Below are 19,301 nucleotides of genomic sequence, written 5' to 3' on the forward strand. Positions count from 1 at the left end.
GCACTTCACTGTCGTGCTCCAAAGAGACACACAGTGACTGTGACAGAAACCAAACATCCCAAGGGCAGTTCTCAGCTGCAGGAATACATGAGAATATGGCCCAGCCTCACGGCCAGCTCCTATAAAACCACCAGTGTGGAACTACTAACAAAAATTAAGTAACAGCAATGCTACAGACAAAACAGGAACATCCTATGAGCATGTGACTTAAAAGTTACCTTAAATCTAAAGGTAAAATCTGTGATTTATGATCCTCCTTTATATATGAAGAGTGGTAACAATACAAAGCTAAAATGAAATGTTGAGGTCAGTGAAAGTTCTCTACCCGTAGTGGATTGAATCTTTCTTCTCTTTGATTGTTTTTATTTTAAAAAATATTTTCCAAGCCTGAAATAAGACTTGCCTTTATCAGAAGAACTCTCCAGTATAGACAAATCCCTGCTATGAATAGTTACAAATGGAAAAAGACATCAATAATGAAATACGAAACAATGTGGGTTCTCAGACGATACAGAAATATATTAAGAGATTCTTATAGCAATTTTTTTACTTTTTCTTTAATCAATCCAGGGAATTTTCTGTTCACTATCACTAACAAACCCACAAATCTTCTAGCTTGGCTATGAAAAGCACCTCTAAGGAATATCCCTGGAATCACTGATGGGAATTTGAACACGACAATAGATTTTACTCACCACAGCAGAGTTTGTGACAAAGAGCCTCACTGACCAAAGTGACATTACCCAGACCAAGAGGCAAAACAGCACAAAAAAAACCCAAAACATTTTGCCTATAGCAAACTCCGTCTTTCTGCACCAATGACAAACTGTGCTAAAGCCCAGAAATTGTTTATGCTTTTGAGATGTCACTACCAGCTTCCAGCTGAGAATCAGAAGAAATTATTCCATCACCAAACTGCTCAGAATCTTTCATCATCTTCCAGCTATTGAGAGATCAAATAGCAAGATAAAATCAGGAGGTTTTGAAAGTTATTGCCTAAGCAGCAATAGAGCAATGCTGGCACAGGCATGGCACAAAGGCAAAGACACTGGCTGCGGTCAGGAAATGTTAAATAATCCTGAATCTACAATCAACATCCCACCAAGGCAGCCTTTGGAAAGCAAGGACTGTGCTGCATTGTCATGTCCAAGAGGTGGTGGCTGGGAGGACAGCAGAGCACAAATGGCAGTTCCTCAGGCATGACCTCTGCTCCTGCACCTGAGGTTTAGGGGAGATTGCTACATTTCATAACTACCTGCAGTCATTAAAGGCTCTGTAACCCCACAGAGAGGAGGGCAGGCAATGAAGACATTGTAGACAGAACTGTCATTGGGAGACTGTACACGTTCTTCCAGACAAACTGGGATAGTTTGGGTCCATCTATAGCAAAACACAAATGCTGCTGTTTTGCTCCTATTTGCAAATCTGCCTTCAGACACTTGGCTTTGGCATCCAACCTACCTAGTGAGGATGGAACCCCTTCCATCTCGGGTCAACTTCTGGGGATCAGGGCAACACTGAAGTGTTGGGTCATTTGCTTCGTGGTCTCAACAGTCTGATTTCTACTGATTTGTGTAAAAAGTCTTTGCGCTTTTATCTCAGGATGCTATTTTAATCTGAAGGATCTTTGCTTTAAGAATAGTAGATATAATTACTTTATCACCTACAATATATGACACATTAACAATAGAGAGAGTGAGTGGCTTTATATTAAATGATAAAAAGTCTTCCCACACACTAGTTTTTAGATCATTGTCTGCAATAAAACAACTTCTAATTGGGATACAATTGATTTTATAATACAATTAAAGCGTCCTTGATCTTCCTCCTATTTTAGATCAACAGTGCTTTGGTGAAAAAAGTCCAATATTATTTTTCTCTTTGAATTCTAGGACTTGGCTGGCTGTGTGCTGCCCTAGTGCTTTCTTCACAAAGGAAGGATTTCGATGTTTAAATAAGAATCCCTCTGCATTGCTTGAAATAGCCTGTTCATATCAAATGAGATGTTCTCTAAGTGCTGGCAGTGATACACGAGTTGGACAATCTCTACAGACAAGTCACACAATCCTATTAATAAAACTCTTGAACTATCACGTATGGTGAGAAATTGAACATAAGCTCTAGAAAATCTGAAGTGCACAAAATTGGAAAGAGCAAACGAGAACAAACAACAGTCTTTAGCAATAGCAGCTACAAAACCTTAGCAAAGATAGTACCTATTCCAGAATACACTAAATGAAAAGAATGTCACCCAAAAGAAGTGAGATGTTCAACCTTAACCAAGCCTCAGAAGCCCAGCTGTGGGTTGAATTGCCTGAGGTAGCTGCACAAAAATACTGTTCAGCAAATTATTCTTGGCACAAACAAGAAGTTTGGTAAATGCCCTGGGAGAAGGAAACACCCTGACGGTGACACCCAATGTCAACTGTATAAATAGAGAGAGCTGGGGATGAAAATTTGCAGTCCTGAAATTTATCAGGCTGTGCAGCTAAATTTGGGGTTGCGGTTTGACTCTTGCCTGCTGTCACCATGAGCTGTGGCACCAAATCTTCGAGCAGTACCATTAGAATTAGCAGTGGAGGGGGAGGAGGTGGTGGTGGTGGAAGATGTAGTAGTGGAGGTGGTGGAGGTGGTAGGTCTGGTGGATACTCTTCAATGTCCTCAAGAAAATACACCTCTTCTGGAGGCAGCGGGGGCTTTTCTGGGAGAAGCTTTGGTGGAGGAGGCTCCAGGAGCAGCTATGGAGGAGGCTTTAGCAGCGGCAGCTGTGGGAGGATTAGCCGCGGTAGCTACGGTGGGAGAATGAGTGGTGGTAGTTACGGAGGAGGAATGAGCTGTGGAAGCATGGGAGGAGGATTTGGATCAGGAGGGGGTGGATTTGGGGGAATGGGAGGTGGTTATGGAGGTGGTGGATACAGTGGAGGTGGAGGATATGGTGGTGGTGGATTTAGTGGCTTCGGGGGTAGTGGTGGCTTTGGTGGTGGTAGTGGTGGCAGCTATGGTGGAGGCAGTTTTGGTGGCATGGGCTTTGGGGACGATGCTGGCTTGCTGTCCACAAACGAGAAGTTGACCATGCAGAACCTCAACGATCGCCTGGCTTCGTACATGGATAAAGTGCGACGCTTGGAAGAAGAAAATGCCCAACTTGAGCAGCTCATCAGGGAGTGGTACAAAAATCAAGCTCCCTCTCAGAGCAAGGATTACAGCCACTATTACAGGACAATTGAAGAGCTGCAAAACCAGGTATGACACACTTTGACTAAATTGGAAGAGTTTCTCATTGGAATGGCTCTTTCTTCATGCAGGACAATGTCCCTGTTTGGGGTGATATTCCCCTTCCTGTGTCAGGAACCAGAGTGGTGTGGGGCCCAGCTTCTGTCTGCATGTTCTGGCACACATGTATTTGGCACAGGAAGCACTGCTGGATGCTGTGGCAGATCAGCACCAGTGTCCCCATCATGCGGCCTGTCCCATGCTTCCTTCAATGCTGGGCTGCTGCTTGCTTGTTCTTCAGTCTTGAAGAGCAGATTTAATCCTTGCTTGTATCGTGCTATTACTGCCATTTAATTGGATGTTTTTGTGAATATACAGGATGAGCCAGCATGAATACTTAGTCTCATTCCAGTCCTCAGCCATTTGACAGTCATGTCTCTCTTGCATGAACATGGCTCTTGTCGAAAGTAATGGCAATTTTGCTTTCCCACTGGTTTTTGTTGGTTGGGTAGGGTTTTTTTGTTTGGTTGGTTTTATTTTTTGAGTATGAGGAGTTTTAGTTATTCTTTCCAACAAGGTATTTTTAATGGGTATTTGTAAACCAAAATTAACAGTAAAGGCACTTTCTTTTATCTGGAAGCAATAAAATCATCTCTCAGTAGCTCCTTCAGCTCTACTAAAGCTTGACATTGCCAAAAACCCCTTCTGCGAGGTGTTTGTGCATAGGTGTTTCTTCTCTCTGTTGTCAGACTGAAAAGACAACTGACTGAATAATACCTGCCCTCACCCTTTCAGATTGTTGGGGCAAATGTGGACCTTAACAGGATGCTTCTTGACATGGACAACACCAGAATGACTGTGGATGACTTCAGACTGAAGTGAGTCACTCCCTTCCTGGCTCCATCCACTCTACCTCCCTTTATCCCCACAAATTCCCATTGTCAATTAATCTTTGTAGAGGCTGGAGCCTCTGGGCTCTGATGACAGAATGTAGAATTGTTGGGAAAAGCATTCTAAGAAGGATTGCTTTGGGTTTTCATTACTATTTTTCTCCAAACAAGTTTTTGAAGAGACACATTTAAGGCACTCCACTCTAAGTTTCTCCATCCTTGCATGTAGATTTATAAGAATAATCCTCATGGTATAAATCTCACAAAGAGAAACTGCACTGAAATCAAGAAAAGCTATTTGAGACAGAAAGATAATGGGGTCTTTTCTTTTAAGAATTGACCAGAGATGTAAGATGGGAGCTGTCCATAACTGAGACACCAAACAAAGAGGTCTGGCAGCACTTTTACTCTCTGTCTTGTCTGTCATTCAGGTATGAGACTGAGTATACTCTCCACCAGAGTGTGGCAAGTGATATCAATGGATTACGCCCACTTTTGGACCAACTGACTCTGTCCAGATCTGACCTGGAGACACAGTTTGAATCCCTGAAAGAGGAACTGATTTTCCTCAAGAAGAACCATGAAGAGGTAAGTTTCCTCACACTTCAGTAACTAACAGCAACACAACACTCAGATAATTTCCTGTGGATTTTTCCACCAGCAGTAACCAGGTTTTGACCAATGGCTTTGATCATCCAACTTGACCCAATCTGGTTTTGATTTTGAAGAGTGTGTAGAGTGCATAGCTGCCCACAGCTGGTGTAAGGAGACACCACGTCAACACGTGAGACCAGGGGATGAGTGGCTTTCAGTACAAACCACAGTTTGCTTGCTGAACTCATGGAAAGAAAATTGGATAGAATATATGGAGGAGTCAAAAGAAAGCATTTGTACTCTCTGCAATGAAATTTCTCCCATTGGGAAGAAAAGATTCCCACACAGGCATACAGTGCCTGGCTGTGAGCACTGGAGCCTCAGGAATGCCAGAATTGTTCCATGGCAAGGGCAAGGAAGGCCCTTTTGCTGGACTCATGGACTGTGTGAGGGTCTATGTCCTTTTTCTTCCCTTTATTTGAACTGATGCCATTCCTTCTTGCCTTCACCCTTTGAGAACCTCATGGGGTTTTTGTGATTATTTTTCAGGAAATTAGAGGACTGCAAGGCCAGTCTGGTGGAGATGTCAATGTGGAGGTCAATGCTACTCCTGGCATTAACTTAATGGAAAAATTAAATGAAATGCGCTGCGAGTACGAGAGGCTCATTGAGAACAACCGGAAGGAGGTGGAAAGCTGGTATGAAACCAAGGTAAAGCACAGGCAGCCTTTGGTAATTAAATCTTTCACAAAGTACTAGACCTATTTACAGTAGGTGAAAGGCAACTTATCATATATTATTTAAGGGACAATAATTTTAAATTACTTTAAGCAGTTTCCTCTAACAGGTCAGTCCTGGAATATCAGGTTATGTGATAAAGCACGTATAGCCTCTGTGTTCTAGCAGCCAGTGAATTACCAGGATGCTGGCAGAGTGGTCTGTGGGAAATAAACAGTCTGCATTGCATCTTTATTCTTATTAACTGATTTCATGGTGCCTTTATGATAGGCCCACAATGTTTTCTAATTCTCAAAAATGCCTCCATTTTGTATGTTAACTTTTCAGATGGAAGAAGTTAATCAACAAGTCCATACAAGTGGGCAGGAGATACAATCAAGCAACCAGCAGATCTCTGAGCTGAGGCGTGAATATCAGAGCCTGGAAATTGAGCTGCAGTCTCAGATCAGCATGGTAAGGAACGGCATTTGCTTCACCTGTGATACAGTCTGTATGTGAGAAGAAGGGCTACACCCAGCAAGTAATCCATCCAAGGAGAATGGGATACTGGATTACTTAACTTCAAAGATACACTTTTTCTGAGGATTTGTGAAGATCTGTTTTCCCACAAAAGTAAGGTAAAGTCCCACGCTCCCATAAACACTGGATTTTGCTTTCCTTTGCAGATAGACTCTCTGCAATCCAACCTGGAAGACACAGAACGTCGCTATAACATGCAGCTGCAGCAGATCCAGGGCATGATTGGGCCCTTGGAGGAGGAGCTGGCCAGCATCCGCTGTGAGATGGAGAGCCAGAACGAGGAGTACAAGATGCTCCTGGGCATCAAGACCCGCCTGGAGCAGGAGATCCAGCAGTACCGGGTGCTGCTAGAGGAGGGGCAGCAGGACCTTGTGTATGTATTCTGACAGAACACAGTGCTGTGTGACACCCAACTGCTGGGCCAGTTACCGGCAGGAAATTTAACAGCTGAGATCTGAAAAACAGATTTTGTACTGAAATGAAGTAGATGTAGCTGTCTTGGCTAATTGCCTCCCAGGTGTGAGATATTTCATTCCGTTTAGAATGTAACTCACGTGAAGAAAAATTAATGCAGAAATGCTGAACTACCAGATTTGGGATTGGACAGGGAAACCCATGTAAGAGAGCCTGGTTCTAGGAAAGCCAGGAACTGAACAGGAAAAGAATGTAAGAAAAAAATAAAACCCACAAAAACCAAAAAAACACAACAACAAAAAAAAAAACCCCAAAAACCCAAAACAAACTACAAAACGAAAAAACCTGAAGACCAAAGTTTTCCAAACCTTTATAAAAGTTTCTGAGAGTTCAAGCTACTTCAGCTTCCCTTATGCAGTGTGCCAGCTTCTGCTCAGAAGTGGTGCCTGAAAGAGCAGCTAAAGCTTCATTCTCTTCTTTCTGATTTTGAGCTATACACTAATGTATGTGCCAAATGTTGCAAGAAATCCCTAGGCATAATGTGGGAAAGGCAAAAGCTCTTGCATTAGAGCTGAAGTTGAAAGAGGATAATTTTTGGCACTGTTTTAGTTGTCTTGCTGTGCAGTGCTGGGTTGCAACCAGCAGTACAGCCCAGAGAGGTGCTGACTCCTGGGCAGCAGCTGTAGCTCAGTTACCTTCAGGTATCATAGTACATTTGATTAACGTTTTTCCCCCTTCTTTCTCTCTCTTTGCAGAATGCCATCAGGAGGAATGGGAGGAGGCATGGGAGGAGGCATGGGAGGTGGTAGAATTGGAGGTGGTGGTTATTCTGGAGGAGGAAGAATAGGAGGTGGTAGCATGAGTGGTGGATATGGAGGCGGGGGCAGCGGAATGGGAGGAGGAAGTTGTGCAGGAGGAATGGGAGGAGGAAGTGGAGGAGGAAGTGGAGGAATAGGAGGGGGAAGTGGAGGAATGGGAGGAGGAAGTGGAGGAATAGGAGGGGGCAGCGGCGGTGGATGCATTGGAGGAGGAGGAGGAAGAACCTCCGGAGGCATCAGCAGTTCCCACTCCTACTCTTCATCTTCCCAGTCCCAGTCCTGCAGGACTGGTGGTGAAAGCCAAGGTGAGAACTGTGGTACAGGCACACTGTCCCCTCAGTCATATCCTGAATAATTTATGCAATAATTTATACCAACATACTCTTCCAGAGGCAAACAGTACTGAGGATAAACTAACATTTCTGGAAAGTAATTAGATTTACTGTTACTACCAATTCTTTCCTCTTTGTATGCAAAGGCTCAACTCCACTTCCAGAGCACACAGTCCAATTTCTATTCAATTTTGTGGGTGATACCAACTCATCCTGTAGTTTGACCCCAGCTGGTTTTCTTCATCCATCTCATTCTCTGCAGAACCTCATAAATACCACAGCCTTTGTGCCATGCTGGAATTTTCCTGCTTTTGGAATGCTTATGGTCTCTCCCACATAATCCTAATGTCTGGGGAATACTGGTGGCTTGGAGGTTCAGTGCCAGCACTGATGAAGTTCATGCTTGCTTTGTCTCTAAACAGGATATGGAAGAAAATCTTTTGACTAAGAATATACATCAAGGATCCTCCAGTGCAAGACCTTTCAAAAAGAAACTTGCCCAAATCCGCTGCATTCCTCACACTCCCAGGGAAAAATGATGTTCTCAACAGTACCTGGGAGTTGCAGATGCCACCTCTCCCCCTGCCCTGCATGCTCTGTACTGCTTCTGCCCACCAAGCTCTGCAGCTTCAGTCATCAGCACTGGAACTGCTGCTTTACAGATCCAACCTGTTTGGTACTCAGGTTGTTCTGAATCAGGAAAATGTCTCTAATAAAATTTAATTTCTGTCTGATGCAACCAGAATCTTGTGCAGAGTTTTTCTTACCTTCTGTAGGTGTAAAGACTTAAAAAGAAAATACTAAGCCATGCCAAGACACACCTCCAGGTACAGAGATTGATGATGCACTACAGTCGTTGATAATGAAATTTAGAGTTAAAACACAATTTCTGAGCAGTCAGGGCAGATCAGAATCTTCTTGGGCTGTGCCTTTGTTTTTTAATAATGTGTTAGATATTCTCATTAGATATGACTGCAGAACTTCAGCACTCAAAGACTCTAATGGTGTTGGCAGCACACGAGTGTCCAGAAAGGAACAAGAACGATTACAGAGGCATGGTTGTGAAATGAAAGGAATACTTCAATTCACAAAACCATGACTGACACTCATTGGTTTAACCTGGATATGCACCGATTAGGGACCTGTTTTGAAATGATAAGACAAAGAAGTGAAAGGGAAATATAATTTACAGGAACTTTACCAAGTTCATTTCCATAAAATGTTAATATTGACAGCAATTGCCTTCAACCTGTGAGAAATAAGGTACATGTAAAAGGGTCTGGAAGGTTCACTTTTGGGTATAGCTACCAGAGTATCCCAGGACTTGCAGGGCCAAAATTCCAGTGAAGCTGCCCAAGGGGAGGATACATCTCACCTTCACATGACCTTGCAGGCTGAGCTGCTGATGCAGGGCTGCACACAAGGGAGGGCCTCTGGGGCTGAGTTGAGAGTGAAAGAAAACGTGGGTTCCAGGGAAAAGAAGTAGCACTGCTGAGTAGCACAATAGATACTCAAAAGTATGGATTGAGAGATCAGATACAAAACTGATTTCCAGAAATACACATCACCCTGCCATGCAAACTTTCTCAACACTTGGAAACCATTCAGGGAAACAGAAACACTTGACTTACACAAAGCCGAAGTGTGCTGGCATTGTGCTGGCATGAACGAGCCTTTGAAGGCTTGTTAAACAGAGTTTGTGCTGCATAAATGTGGCCAGGGACACAGAACAGGAACAGTGAGATTCTAGTAATGCTGATTTCTCCTTCTTTAGGTTAGAAACTTGTACTACACACACCATCCATAAAGAGCCATGGGGTTCATGGTAAATGGTCTGAGGATTAAGAGTAAGAAACTGTGCGTATGCCAGAGCCCTCTAAAGGAGGGAATTGCACTGTCACCTCCCACAGGTGCAGGGAGAGGGACAGGGACAGGGAGAGGTACAGGGACAGGGACCTCCCGAGATGTCAGCCCATGCTTTAAACTAACCTTGGAAGACTATTTATTTCCCTGACTCCTAATTCCTTTGCTGCCCAACAGGCACTAAGTGCTACACATCACACAGTGAAGTTCAGAAGGGGTTAAAACAGGCAGAATGGAGGCAGCAGCTACTGAGAGACCCAGGTGGAGGGAAGGAAGGATTTCCAGGATAATTTTACATCCGTGAGGCACAGTATTGGGTTTGTGCCCAAGGTTTCAGTAGCAGGGGGTACAGGGGATTTCTGTGAGAAGCTGCCAGAAGCTTCCCCTGTGTCCGATGGAGCCACTGCCAGTCCAGGACAGCCCTGCCACCAGCCAGGGCTGAGACCACCAGCAACGATGGCAGCGCCTTGGGGATAACAGAGTTACCAAGGGTGGACAAAACTGCACAACTGCAGCCAGATACAGGAGTGGCTTATTTCTTCTTCTGTAATATGGAACCTCTTCCTAAAACACTTCCAGGTTGAATCCATGCTCCCTTTCTGTGGATAGATTTTGAGATGGCAATTCACAGCAGGTCCCACCAGCTCCTCATGCCTCCTTCGCACAGCGCAGTGACTCTTCCGTAGGAGCTGCACTGCTGCTATTTAATGCACAGCTGGAATCCAAGGAATTGTTTCTGTTCAAGGCTCTCCTCAGTTTCACAGGAGCTTGATCAGTTAAGATGGAAAAAGCAACTCAGTGCACATTTCCTATTGCACGGCCAGTGGAAAAAAGTACACAAGTGTTTCTGACTCTCCGTTGGGTGGTGCAAGACATACTGTCATGGTTGCAAAACACCGTTCACTGTAATGAGCTCCGGTAATGGTCATATTTTTTTCAGATCTAATCTCTGGCTCTTTTAATCAAAGTTATTTTTCCACAGTATTATATAATTCAAAGATGTATTCTGAGAAATTACTCTTTAAATATGGTTATGAAAATACGCAAAGTAAAATATTTCTCTTTTCAATGTCCTCTGAGTCCATTTAAAACTGTTAAAATAAAATTAAGAGCTCCTTGATAGGAAAATATTTAATTTTTTTTTTCCTTGCACAAGGTTATTTTTGTGGCATTTACACACAGTTTTCTTCAAAAGAAGAAAGACTGTGGCCCCCATCCTACATCCCCCTGAATGCCAGTAGGACCTTCTTCAATACACACAGGGACGACAGGGTGAAAAATTAAGAGTAAAGTTCTTTTCTATAACAGACATGAGATTGCAGTTTTAAAAGTTTTATTTCAGTGCCTTAAAGTAGATTGCTATAAAGTTAATGTAAATTTGGAATAAATCAATGAATGAAGACTCCCTTGGAGGCTGCTGGTGTTACGAATCATCTATAACATCTTCCTCTGTGATCACAGGAGAAAGGAAAAAGCTGAAATACTGAGTTTCACCACATAGAAGACTGAAGGAGACAGACAATGAGACACAGCCTTCATTAGCTGGCATTACGAGCAAGAAATTTCCAGGTTAACAGAAACTGAGATATGTTATATTGTTCAACAAAATATCCAACAAGGAGCCACCCACATAAAATTATAGTGCAACTAGCTCTGAATCAACAAAGACATATTTGCACTGAATGGTAATGCCTGTTACTTACCTCAGACAAAATTTCCCTTAGCACATCACTTTTGGCATGAGTACTATGGCTGGCAAGCCCCATGGGAAGCTGGACTGCCTGGCAGGTGACACCCACCTGAGCAGGTATAAATAGCCACCAGCACGGATGGGCTGCTGCACTTTGATTTCCTGTATCTTGCTGTGCACTGCTTTGCACCTGGGGCTGGATATCTGATCCCTTCCACCATGAGCTGCAGCGTCAAGAGAACATCCTGCACCTCGTACAGGAGCGGAGGAGGAGGCGGTGGAGGTGTCTGTGGTGGCAGCAGTGGCCGCAGCTCCTCCATGTCCTGCCGGCGCTATGCCTCCTCCGTGATAGGCGGGGGCAGCTATGGCGGGGGCTACGGAGGTGGCCTGAGCATGGGCAGCATTGCTGGGGGCTTTGGTGGGGGCTTTGGAGGTAGCTGTGGTGTTGGGGATGTCCTTCTGACTGGCAATGAGAAGGTCACCATGCAGAACCTCAATGACCGCCTGGCTTCTTACCTGGAGAAGGTGCGAAGGCTGGAGGAAGAGAATGCTCAGCTTGAGCACCACATCCGGGAGTGGTACAGGAAACAAGCTCCCAGCATTTCCAAGGACTACAGCTCCTACTACCAGACCATCGAACAACTCCAAAATCAGGTAGGATCACCTTGGCACACAGGGCTCCATCTCCCACATGCCTTTCTCTCCTGTAAGGCCTTTCTGCTTCCTCTTTGCTCCTTTCTCCTCCCTCCATCCCCAGCACCTCCTCCCTAGTGCCTGCGGGACAGCCATGCCAGTGGTACCAGAGGCACAAACCTGCTGAGCTGCACCTCCCATGCCCTGGGTGAGCAAACTCCCACAGGCAACAGGGACGTGCTTCAGGGGCACAGCCTAAGGCACCAGGAGCTCCACCAGCCACAGACACGCTGGTGCACGGAACGTACATCCCACGTTGTGCAGGTGGCTCCAATCCAGCCATGTGTGGTTTGCAGTGCTTTCCTCAGCTCCCACCCAGTTCAGCTGGATGGTGTGCAAAGCCAAAGCACCTGGATGGCAGGATGTGAGCTCCCCTTGTCCCTGCACACACCTACAGACACCAGGTGGACGGACTGAGGTCTTCCCATACAATCAGGTTACACAGTACCAAGAAAGCAGGGTAACCAGACTGTGAAGAAGTATATTATATGGAAAGGGCTGAAAATACTCATTGGGACACACCGGGGACTGTCCCTAACTTGAGAAAGGCAAGTAAAGAGCATGGATTTGGGAGGATGATCTGTGATAGAACAAGTTTTCCTGAAAAGTAATCTGGATCATTACCTCTCCGTATGGCCATTGCATTACTGCAAGAAACAATTCTAAGATCCGCAACAACACCCTACCAAACATTAGCACCTTCTTTGTGTTTGTCCTGGAAATCTAGAACACAGAAGAATTCTTATCCACCTTCCTCTTTTGCAGATAATTTCTGCCACTGTGGACAATAACAGAATGCTTCTGGACATTGACAACAGCAAGATGACTGCTGATGACTTCCGAATGAAGTGAGTACCTCCCAATGAAGCTTGCATATCTGTCAAATTCTTCTCATCATCTCAGAAGACAAGGGAGGACTGCCCTGGGTGGTATTACTGAGTCATTCTGTTTATTGGAATATTGATCTTGGAAGGATGTGTGCTATTGCCTGTCAGCATCTCATTTGCCCATTTCTCTGTCTCTCTTTGTGTGACACAGGTATGAGAATGAGCTGGTCATCCGCCAGACCGTGGAGGCTGATATCAATGGCCTGAGAAATCTCATGGATGACCTGACTCTGGTTAGATCTTCACTGGAATCTGAGCTGGAGTCCTTGAAGGATGAGCTGATTGCTCTGAAGAGGAACCATGAGGAGGTATGATCCAGTGATAAATAGCACAGCCAAAGGCATAATCCTTTGATTCATCACAGTTCCCACCATCACCATCACAATTCCACCTTATGCCATGGCATTGTTGTTCCTTTGCTCCTTGGTTCTGCTTTGCTCACAGTCCCCTGCACAACAAATGACATGTGTGTGCTCTTATGTCTCTCTCTGCACTCCCTGCAGGAAATCAGGCAGCTGCAGTCCCAGACTGGTGGTGATGTGAGTGTGGAGGTCAATGCTGCCCCTGGACAAGACTTGACAAAGATCCTGAATGACATGAGAGCTGAATATGAGGAGATCATTGAGAGGAACCGCAGGGAGGTGGAGCAGTGGTATGAGGTCAAGGTATGTAGCAATGTCCAGAGTGGAGTCTCCTCTGGTGGGATAGCCCAGACACCCTGGTAACGGGACTGGGTGAGAGGGAGAGGTTCTGTGGAGACCTGAGTTCTCACTCAGCAAATCAGCTCCCTGAGGAGCTATTGTTGCTCAGGAAGTGTCTCTGGGGTTTTATTTCTGTAGATCGAAGAAGTCAATCGGCAGGTCACTTCCAGCACCCAGGACATCCAGACAAGCAGCCACCAGCTCGCCGAGCTGAAGCGTGAGATGCAGAACCTGGAGATCGAACTGCAGGCGCAGATCAGCACGGTATGTGGGCAGGATCTGCAGGTGCTTCCCTCCCTGGCATGGGCAGGGAGCTGTAGAACTCTGCTCCTCAACTCCTGTGTTTGCCCTTCCAGAAAAGCTCTCTGGAAAACTCCCTGGCAGAAACCGAGTCTCGCTACAGCTGCCTGCTGCAACAAATCCAAGGGCAGATCTGCGCTGTCGAGGAGGAACTGGCCAGCCTCCGCTGTGAGATGGAGAGCCAGAACCAGGAGTACAAGATGCTCCTGGGCATCAAGACCCGCCTGGAGCAGGAGATCCAGCAGTACCGGGCACTGCTGCAGGAGGGGCAGCAGGACCTTGTGTATGTATTTCATATTATAGCAAGGGAATAAAAAGAAATCCTCATGTACTTATTTGCTAATAGAGACTTTTTGTCCCTGAAGCTTCATCAATATCTCTTTCAATGGAGTATCCAATGCTACTGGGTTTTGATGAATTCTCTCCTTTTTTTACAGTGCCTCCCAAGGAGCTTTCCAAGGAGGTGGAAAATCCTCCCAGTCATATTCTAGTTCCTACTCTCATTCCCAGTGTGGGGACATGTCAGGTAAGCCAACATTTTGTAAGGGTGTGATTATTAGTGTGTTACATCTGCCCCCAATGTCTGCAATGTATTTGCTCAGAAACAGGTTTTGTAGTTTGGGTTGGGCAAGATTCCCATGTCCATTAGCCCAGGAATGAGAAACCTCATTACTCTATCGCAGAGGAATCAGGGGTTAAAATATAGCAAGTCTTGCTCTTCCCTCTGCCTAATTATAAAATACAGATTATAAACTTTACGGGATGGGAAGTATTTTTTTGCTCCCTGGAATAATAAAAAAATACCATTCTGAGAAAGCACCCAGGGTGCTGCTGGATGTGGAGTCTCTGCACTTCTGCTGCTGAGACTGTGTCAGGTGTAAGAATTCCACTCAGCAGGAACACTTGGTCCTTCCCCTCAAGGCAGTGATTTGCTCTGTGTTCACACAGGGCAGTCAAGAGTGTGCTAGAGCAGCAGCAGCGACCCTGGCACCGTCCAGCTGAGATGCACCAAACATGGGCACCAAGAGACACCCGAGAGTTTCTGCAGCATGGCCAAGGCAGCGGGAAGGATTTGGACGACAAGCCTGCTCACCTGCCTCAGCACCCCTTCCTCCGCCCTGCAATGCTTGGCTTACTCAACTTGTCTTTGGCAACGCATTCTTTGTTAAAGAGCTCACACTCCGCTGGTAACTCTGCTCTAATAAACGTTTACTTCTGCAATTCAAATCACAACATGTCTGAGAAAATAAATTTAACCAACCTCACGCGAGTACTTATCCAGATCACCCATCAAACACAGGCTGTGCAATCGTACAGGGGAATGCGGTCTCAGGACAATCCATTTTGCACTAGGAAAATGGGCACAGTGCTGAGATAAAATCACTGAGTGAAAGGATATATCAGGAATTGTGAGCATAGCTGTGTGAGGTGTGACAACTGCCAGGCTCTGCCTAAGAGAACTGCTCAGTGAGGCTGGCAGAACTCTGTTCACAAGCAAAAGGTGTAAGGTTGAAAACAGAAATCTTGTCAGTTCTCAACATAATTTTTCTCCTTCCTGAGACATCACAAGCCCTTTATCATTTTGTTTTTAATGGTCACTAAGAGATTTCTTTCTGTCCCCTTGCCTTGCCACTTGCACTAAAGAGAATGAAAGATGTATGAGTGAAAGGAGAAAGAAAATACAGATGATGGTTAACTATCAGGAGATTCTTTAATTAACTCTTAATTTACTAAACTGTGCCCGGTGGTACTATTGTGACTCATCTGAGTCCATTAATCTTATCACAGCCTGTGATGAGTCCTGTGGGAAGGAAGGTGTGATTCAGGAGAGGTTGTTCCAGTGTGTAGGGGCTTCCTCAGAAGTATTTCTACACCTTTAGCTGCACAGAGAATTACATATTGTTGACTTCTGTTAGGAAATACAGACAACAAGACAATGGGTCTGTTTCCTTCAGTGTCATGCACCAAAAACATTCCAATGTTTTATGACAGAAATTTCAATTTAAATACTGATATAATACCAAGAACCCAATTTCTGTTAGTACACGCAGATGGCTGATACTCTGTCTTAAGAGAAATGAGAGACACATTCCTTTCACTGAAGGTATTTTCTGTATTTTACTGCTTAAGAAGATAAAATATGCATTAAAAATAGAGATGAGAGAGCAATACTAAATTAGGGCAGCCCCTTTAGACATATTTTGCTTTCTGAAGATCACCGCAAAGCTCCTTTTCAATTTCTGTATGCACCAGATACACGGAATCAGCCAGTGTCACTTACAGGTGCCTGTTGGTCCCTTCCTCACTGATTAAACTCCTAGTATATCCCATTTCATTTTGGACTGAAGGCTTGATCTGTTAGGGTAATGAAATGAAGCACTTTCTCATTACAACCAACTTACAAGAGTTTGATTTAGCTTAGGTCTTCTGCAGTCAGAGTGCTGGAAGGGACACTTTCTACTCATGTTGAAAAGCTGACTTTTATCAGTCCAACATCAGGAATTTGTGTGAATAAAAGCCTGTCTAGTATGAATAAATAGCTCATTTCAGGTTTTAACAGTATAGAAAGTGATGTAACGCAAATGCAAACATGACTTTGGTCTCCAGAGGCTGCCGAATTCATTCAGCTGTACTTACCGTAGCCAAAACAGCTGAAGGAGACATCTCTTTTGAGACCTGATTATGGAACCTTGAACTACTGTTAAGGTGTATAATTAAGCACTGAAAGGTTATTTTGCTTCCTTCTAATGTTCCAAAAGCACAGAGAAGTATCAGAATTATCAAAAAGACACTCCTCATCCAAAGAACTCCTGGGAACTCCTGAGCTGCAGTGTCTGTCCCCATTTCTGAGCTGATTTGGGAGTGTGAGATCTTGGTGCAGTGGGTGGCACTGGAGAGAGTCCTCAGGAGTGCAGTCCTGAGGAGAGAGAGTCCTCAGTCTCTGCAGCAGGATCAGCTTACTGTGGAGTCCTGCTGCTGACAACACAACACACTCCACACATTCCCACTGATCCATGGGGCACTAACCCCACCCAGGGATCAGGCAAGACCTGTCCTGGGGACAATGCTTTGCCACAGGTGTGCCAAAGACCCAGAGCCTCCATCTAAGGCTGGCAGGTGCTCCAGAACCCTTGTGCTATTTTTGTGATCAAGTATCCTGACACTACTGCCTGCTTCTGGTGCCCACTTAGCTTGTCCATGGTTCTTACAAAAAGTCATACAGTTGCTTAGTGTTCTGAAAAGATCTACAGCATAGGAAAAAAGCTTTGGCAGGGAGGAATGTAGAATTCAATTAATCACCATCAAGAGCACATGGCAGCAGGTAGAGAGAAAGAGAACAAGAAAGGATCGCTCTGCTGGAAGAGCTTGATTTCTCTTGGGAAGTATCTCTAAATTTTTCCTTTTTCAGTGGTAGGAAGGTCTATGAATAACAATTTAGATCAACTGCAGAATTAAAACAGCTCACATTTAATAAGATTTTCTGTAGGTCTACACATATGCAAGTTTACAGACCCACCCCAGGGAGTCATAAAAGAGAGAGATGAGCCCAGAATGTGGGGATGTGGAAATCCTTCAGCTCTGAATGAACAGAAGAAACACACAGGTGAGCAATGCTTCAGGACAATGGGCAACGGATGAGAAATGCACAAATGGAGTTCCTGATGAAACTCTTGGGAGTAGCACTCTTCTTACCAGGACGCATTTACTGTAAAACAATTACCAGTAATTGTTTCTAGGATTGTTCTCTCCTTCTCATGTGACTAAAGACATACATCAAAGAATGGCATCACAGCCTCTGTAGAAACCATGGGCTGCTTTTGGTTCTTCTGCCAATTTGGAGTATCTGTTTGTGGCTCAGCATCCAACTTCACCAGTGAGTAAACAGCACTGGGAAAAGATTCACAGCACTCGTACTTCAAACAAACTTCTGACTAGCAGAGTCCATGGGATGCACTATGAGCAAAAGGTCTGCCAGGGAAAGATGTGATTTCAAAGCTCTTACAGTCCCTTTGAACGCCTGAGGATCCTCAACACCTTCTACAGCAGGACATGTCTGACCTCCTTCTGTCATCACAAGGACTATGAAAGGTAATGGCTCCTGAAAGACCTGGCTCTTCTGGCTTGTGAAGTAAATCAGCAGGTCCAAATGGATTCACAACAGCCAACTCAGGCTAAAAGCTATATATGTGGGGCAGTGGCCAGAAATGCACACGGAGACAAGGAAATACCCCCAAGTTACAGAGTAGAAAGTCTAAAAATTAAGTGTTTGGGATGCAGTTATGGCAGTAAGGACAGTTAAATCACTTATTCAAAAAAAGAAAGGGACAGAGAGACAGAGAAAAGGCACTTGGTGATAGTATGAAATTACAGCATTGGGAAATGTCAGATATTGTTGGGTCGGGTGTTGTGATGCAATGATGCCAAGAAGTAGATATAAAATCAACAACTCTGACACTAATGCCAATCTGCAATAAACATCTCATAGGGGAGAATAAAAGTGCATTTCAACAACCTAATGAGGAAAATATGACTAAGGAATCACACCCTGTGAGAAAATAATTTTTAATTTTTAATAATGATGACTCAGTCTCAATAACATATGCAAAGCACCCAGTTCTGACGTGCAGACAATTAGAGAGCTACCAATAAAACAACAATCATAATTATGCACATCAAAGGATTACATTATCTGTGAGATGGAGGTGGTGGTGTGTCAAGACAGAGGGTGAATGGTTTTCCATGATTCTTCAGTCAGCCATAACACACATTATAAGTTTTATGGATACCATAATGGTTGTGGCTAAGAAAAAAATCAGGCTTGAGCCACAACTACAGGGTGTGTTTAAGTAACAGCATAAATGAAGAAACCAACAACAAAATTAATGGGTAAATTGTAACTTCCAAATAAAGCTGAATTCCCATCAAGGTTAAGCCCTCATATAATGAGGCCCCTTGTCTTTCAGGCTTAAAATTCACAGTTTCCAAAAGTTATTTAAAGGCAAAATTTCCTTTCCAAAGAAGGGCTCATCACATCCTGCCCCCTTACAGAAATGGTGCAGCAGTTCAGCACAATGGGACAAAAGACCGAAGGTAAGTGGGATCTAGGGGGTCATCACAGCTACGTCTGTTATACAAGGATAAAATCTCCAACATCAACTGACCAAGATCAGACTTGAAATTCCTCCCTCCAATGTTCTTGCAATGGAAGCTCTTCCAGACCCTTCTGCCTTCTATAGGTAAAAAGTTCCCGTTAGATTCCAGCCCAAACACACTCAAATACAGATTGTGCCCTTTCCTATTTGGACAACAGGATTCTCCTGTATTTCAAAGAGCCCCAGTACCTCCTTTCTCAAGAGCCAGCTGATAACCATCTCAGCCTCCCTGTGGCCAAACCAAATCCTTCTTTCCTCTCCCAGGTTACAGCCAATGCAACCCCATAGATTTTACACACATATTTCAGTTTAAGATAACCTCTGAGTAATTGGAAATTTGCACAAAATTTTCAAAAACTCACAACTTTAAAATGGTATCATTGCACACCCATGGCTTTGCACGAGACAGGATGATCTGGAAGTGATACCACCAGAGTTTGGTGAGAACAGAAATAACATTGCTGCAGTTATTCTACTCATTCTACTGTGATTTACC

At 44.4% G+C, this 19,301-nt stretch overlaps 2 protein-coding genes across 2 annotated transcripts; both read left to right on the top strand.

Moving 5' to 3' along the window:
- Positions 1-2,472: 2,472 nt before the first annotated feature.
- LOC146426602 (keratin, type I cytoskeletal 17-like) lies at positions 2,473-8,263 on the top strand. Its single transcript, XM_085083619.1, has 8 exons — positions 2,473-3,243; positions 4,009-4,091; positions 4,535-4,691; positions 5,247-5,408; positions 5,763-5,888; positions 6,101-6,327; positions 7,124-7,491; positions 7,941-8,263. The coding sequence occupies exons 1-8, from the start codon at positions 2,530-2,532 to the stop codon at positions 7,964-7,966; spliced, it is 1,863 nt and encodes a 620-aa protein (XP_084939745.1). The 5' UTR covers positions 2,473-2,529; the 3' UTR covers positions 7,967-8,263.
- A 2,943-nt stretch (positions 8,264-11,206) lies between these two features.
- LOC146426603 (keratin, type I cytoskeletal 14-like) lies at positions 11,207-14,885 on the top strand. The gene is made up of 8 exons (XM_085083645.1): positions 11,207-11,725; positions 12,530-12,612; positions 12,803-12,959; positions 13,155-13,316; positions 13,491-13,616; positions 13,709-13,935; positions 14,090-14,178; positions 14,601-14,885. Exons 1-8 carry the CDS (start codon positions 11,291-11,293, stop codon positions 14,618-14,620), a joined length of 1,299 nt encoding a protein of 432 aa, XP_084939771.1. The 5' UTR covers positions 11,207-11,290; the 3' UTR covers positions 14,621-14,885.
- Positions 14,886-19,301: the final 4,416 nt, after the last annotated feature.

The sequence above is a fragment of the Lichenostomus cassidix genome, chromosome 27 (genome assembly GCF_008360975.1).
Source record: "Lichenostomus cassidix isolate B80296 chromosome 27, HeHo_3.0, whole genome shotgun sequence".
NCBI classification, from domain to species: domain Eukaryota; kingdom Metazoa; phylum Chordata; class Aves; order Passeriformes; family Meliphagidae; genus Lichenostomus; species Lichenostomus cassidix.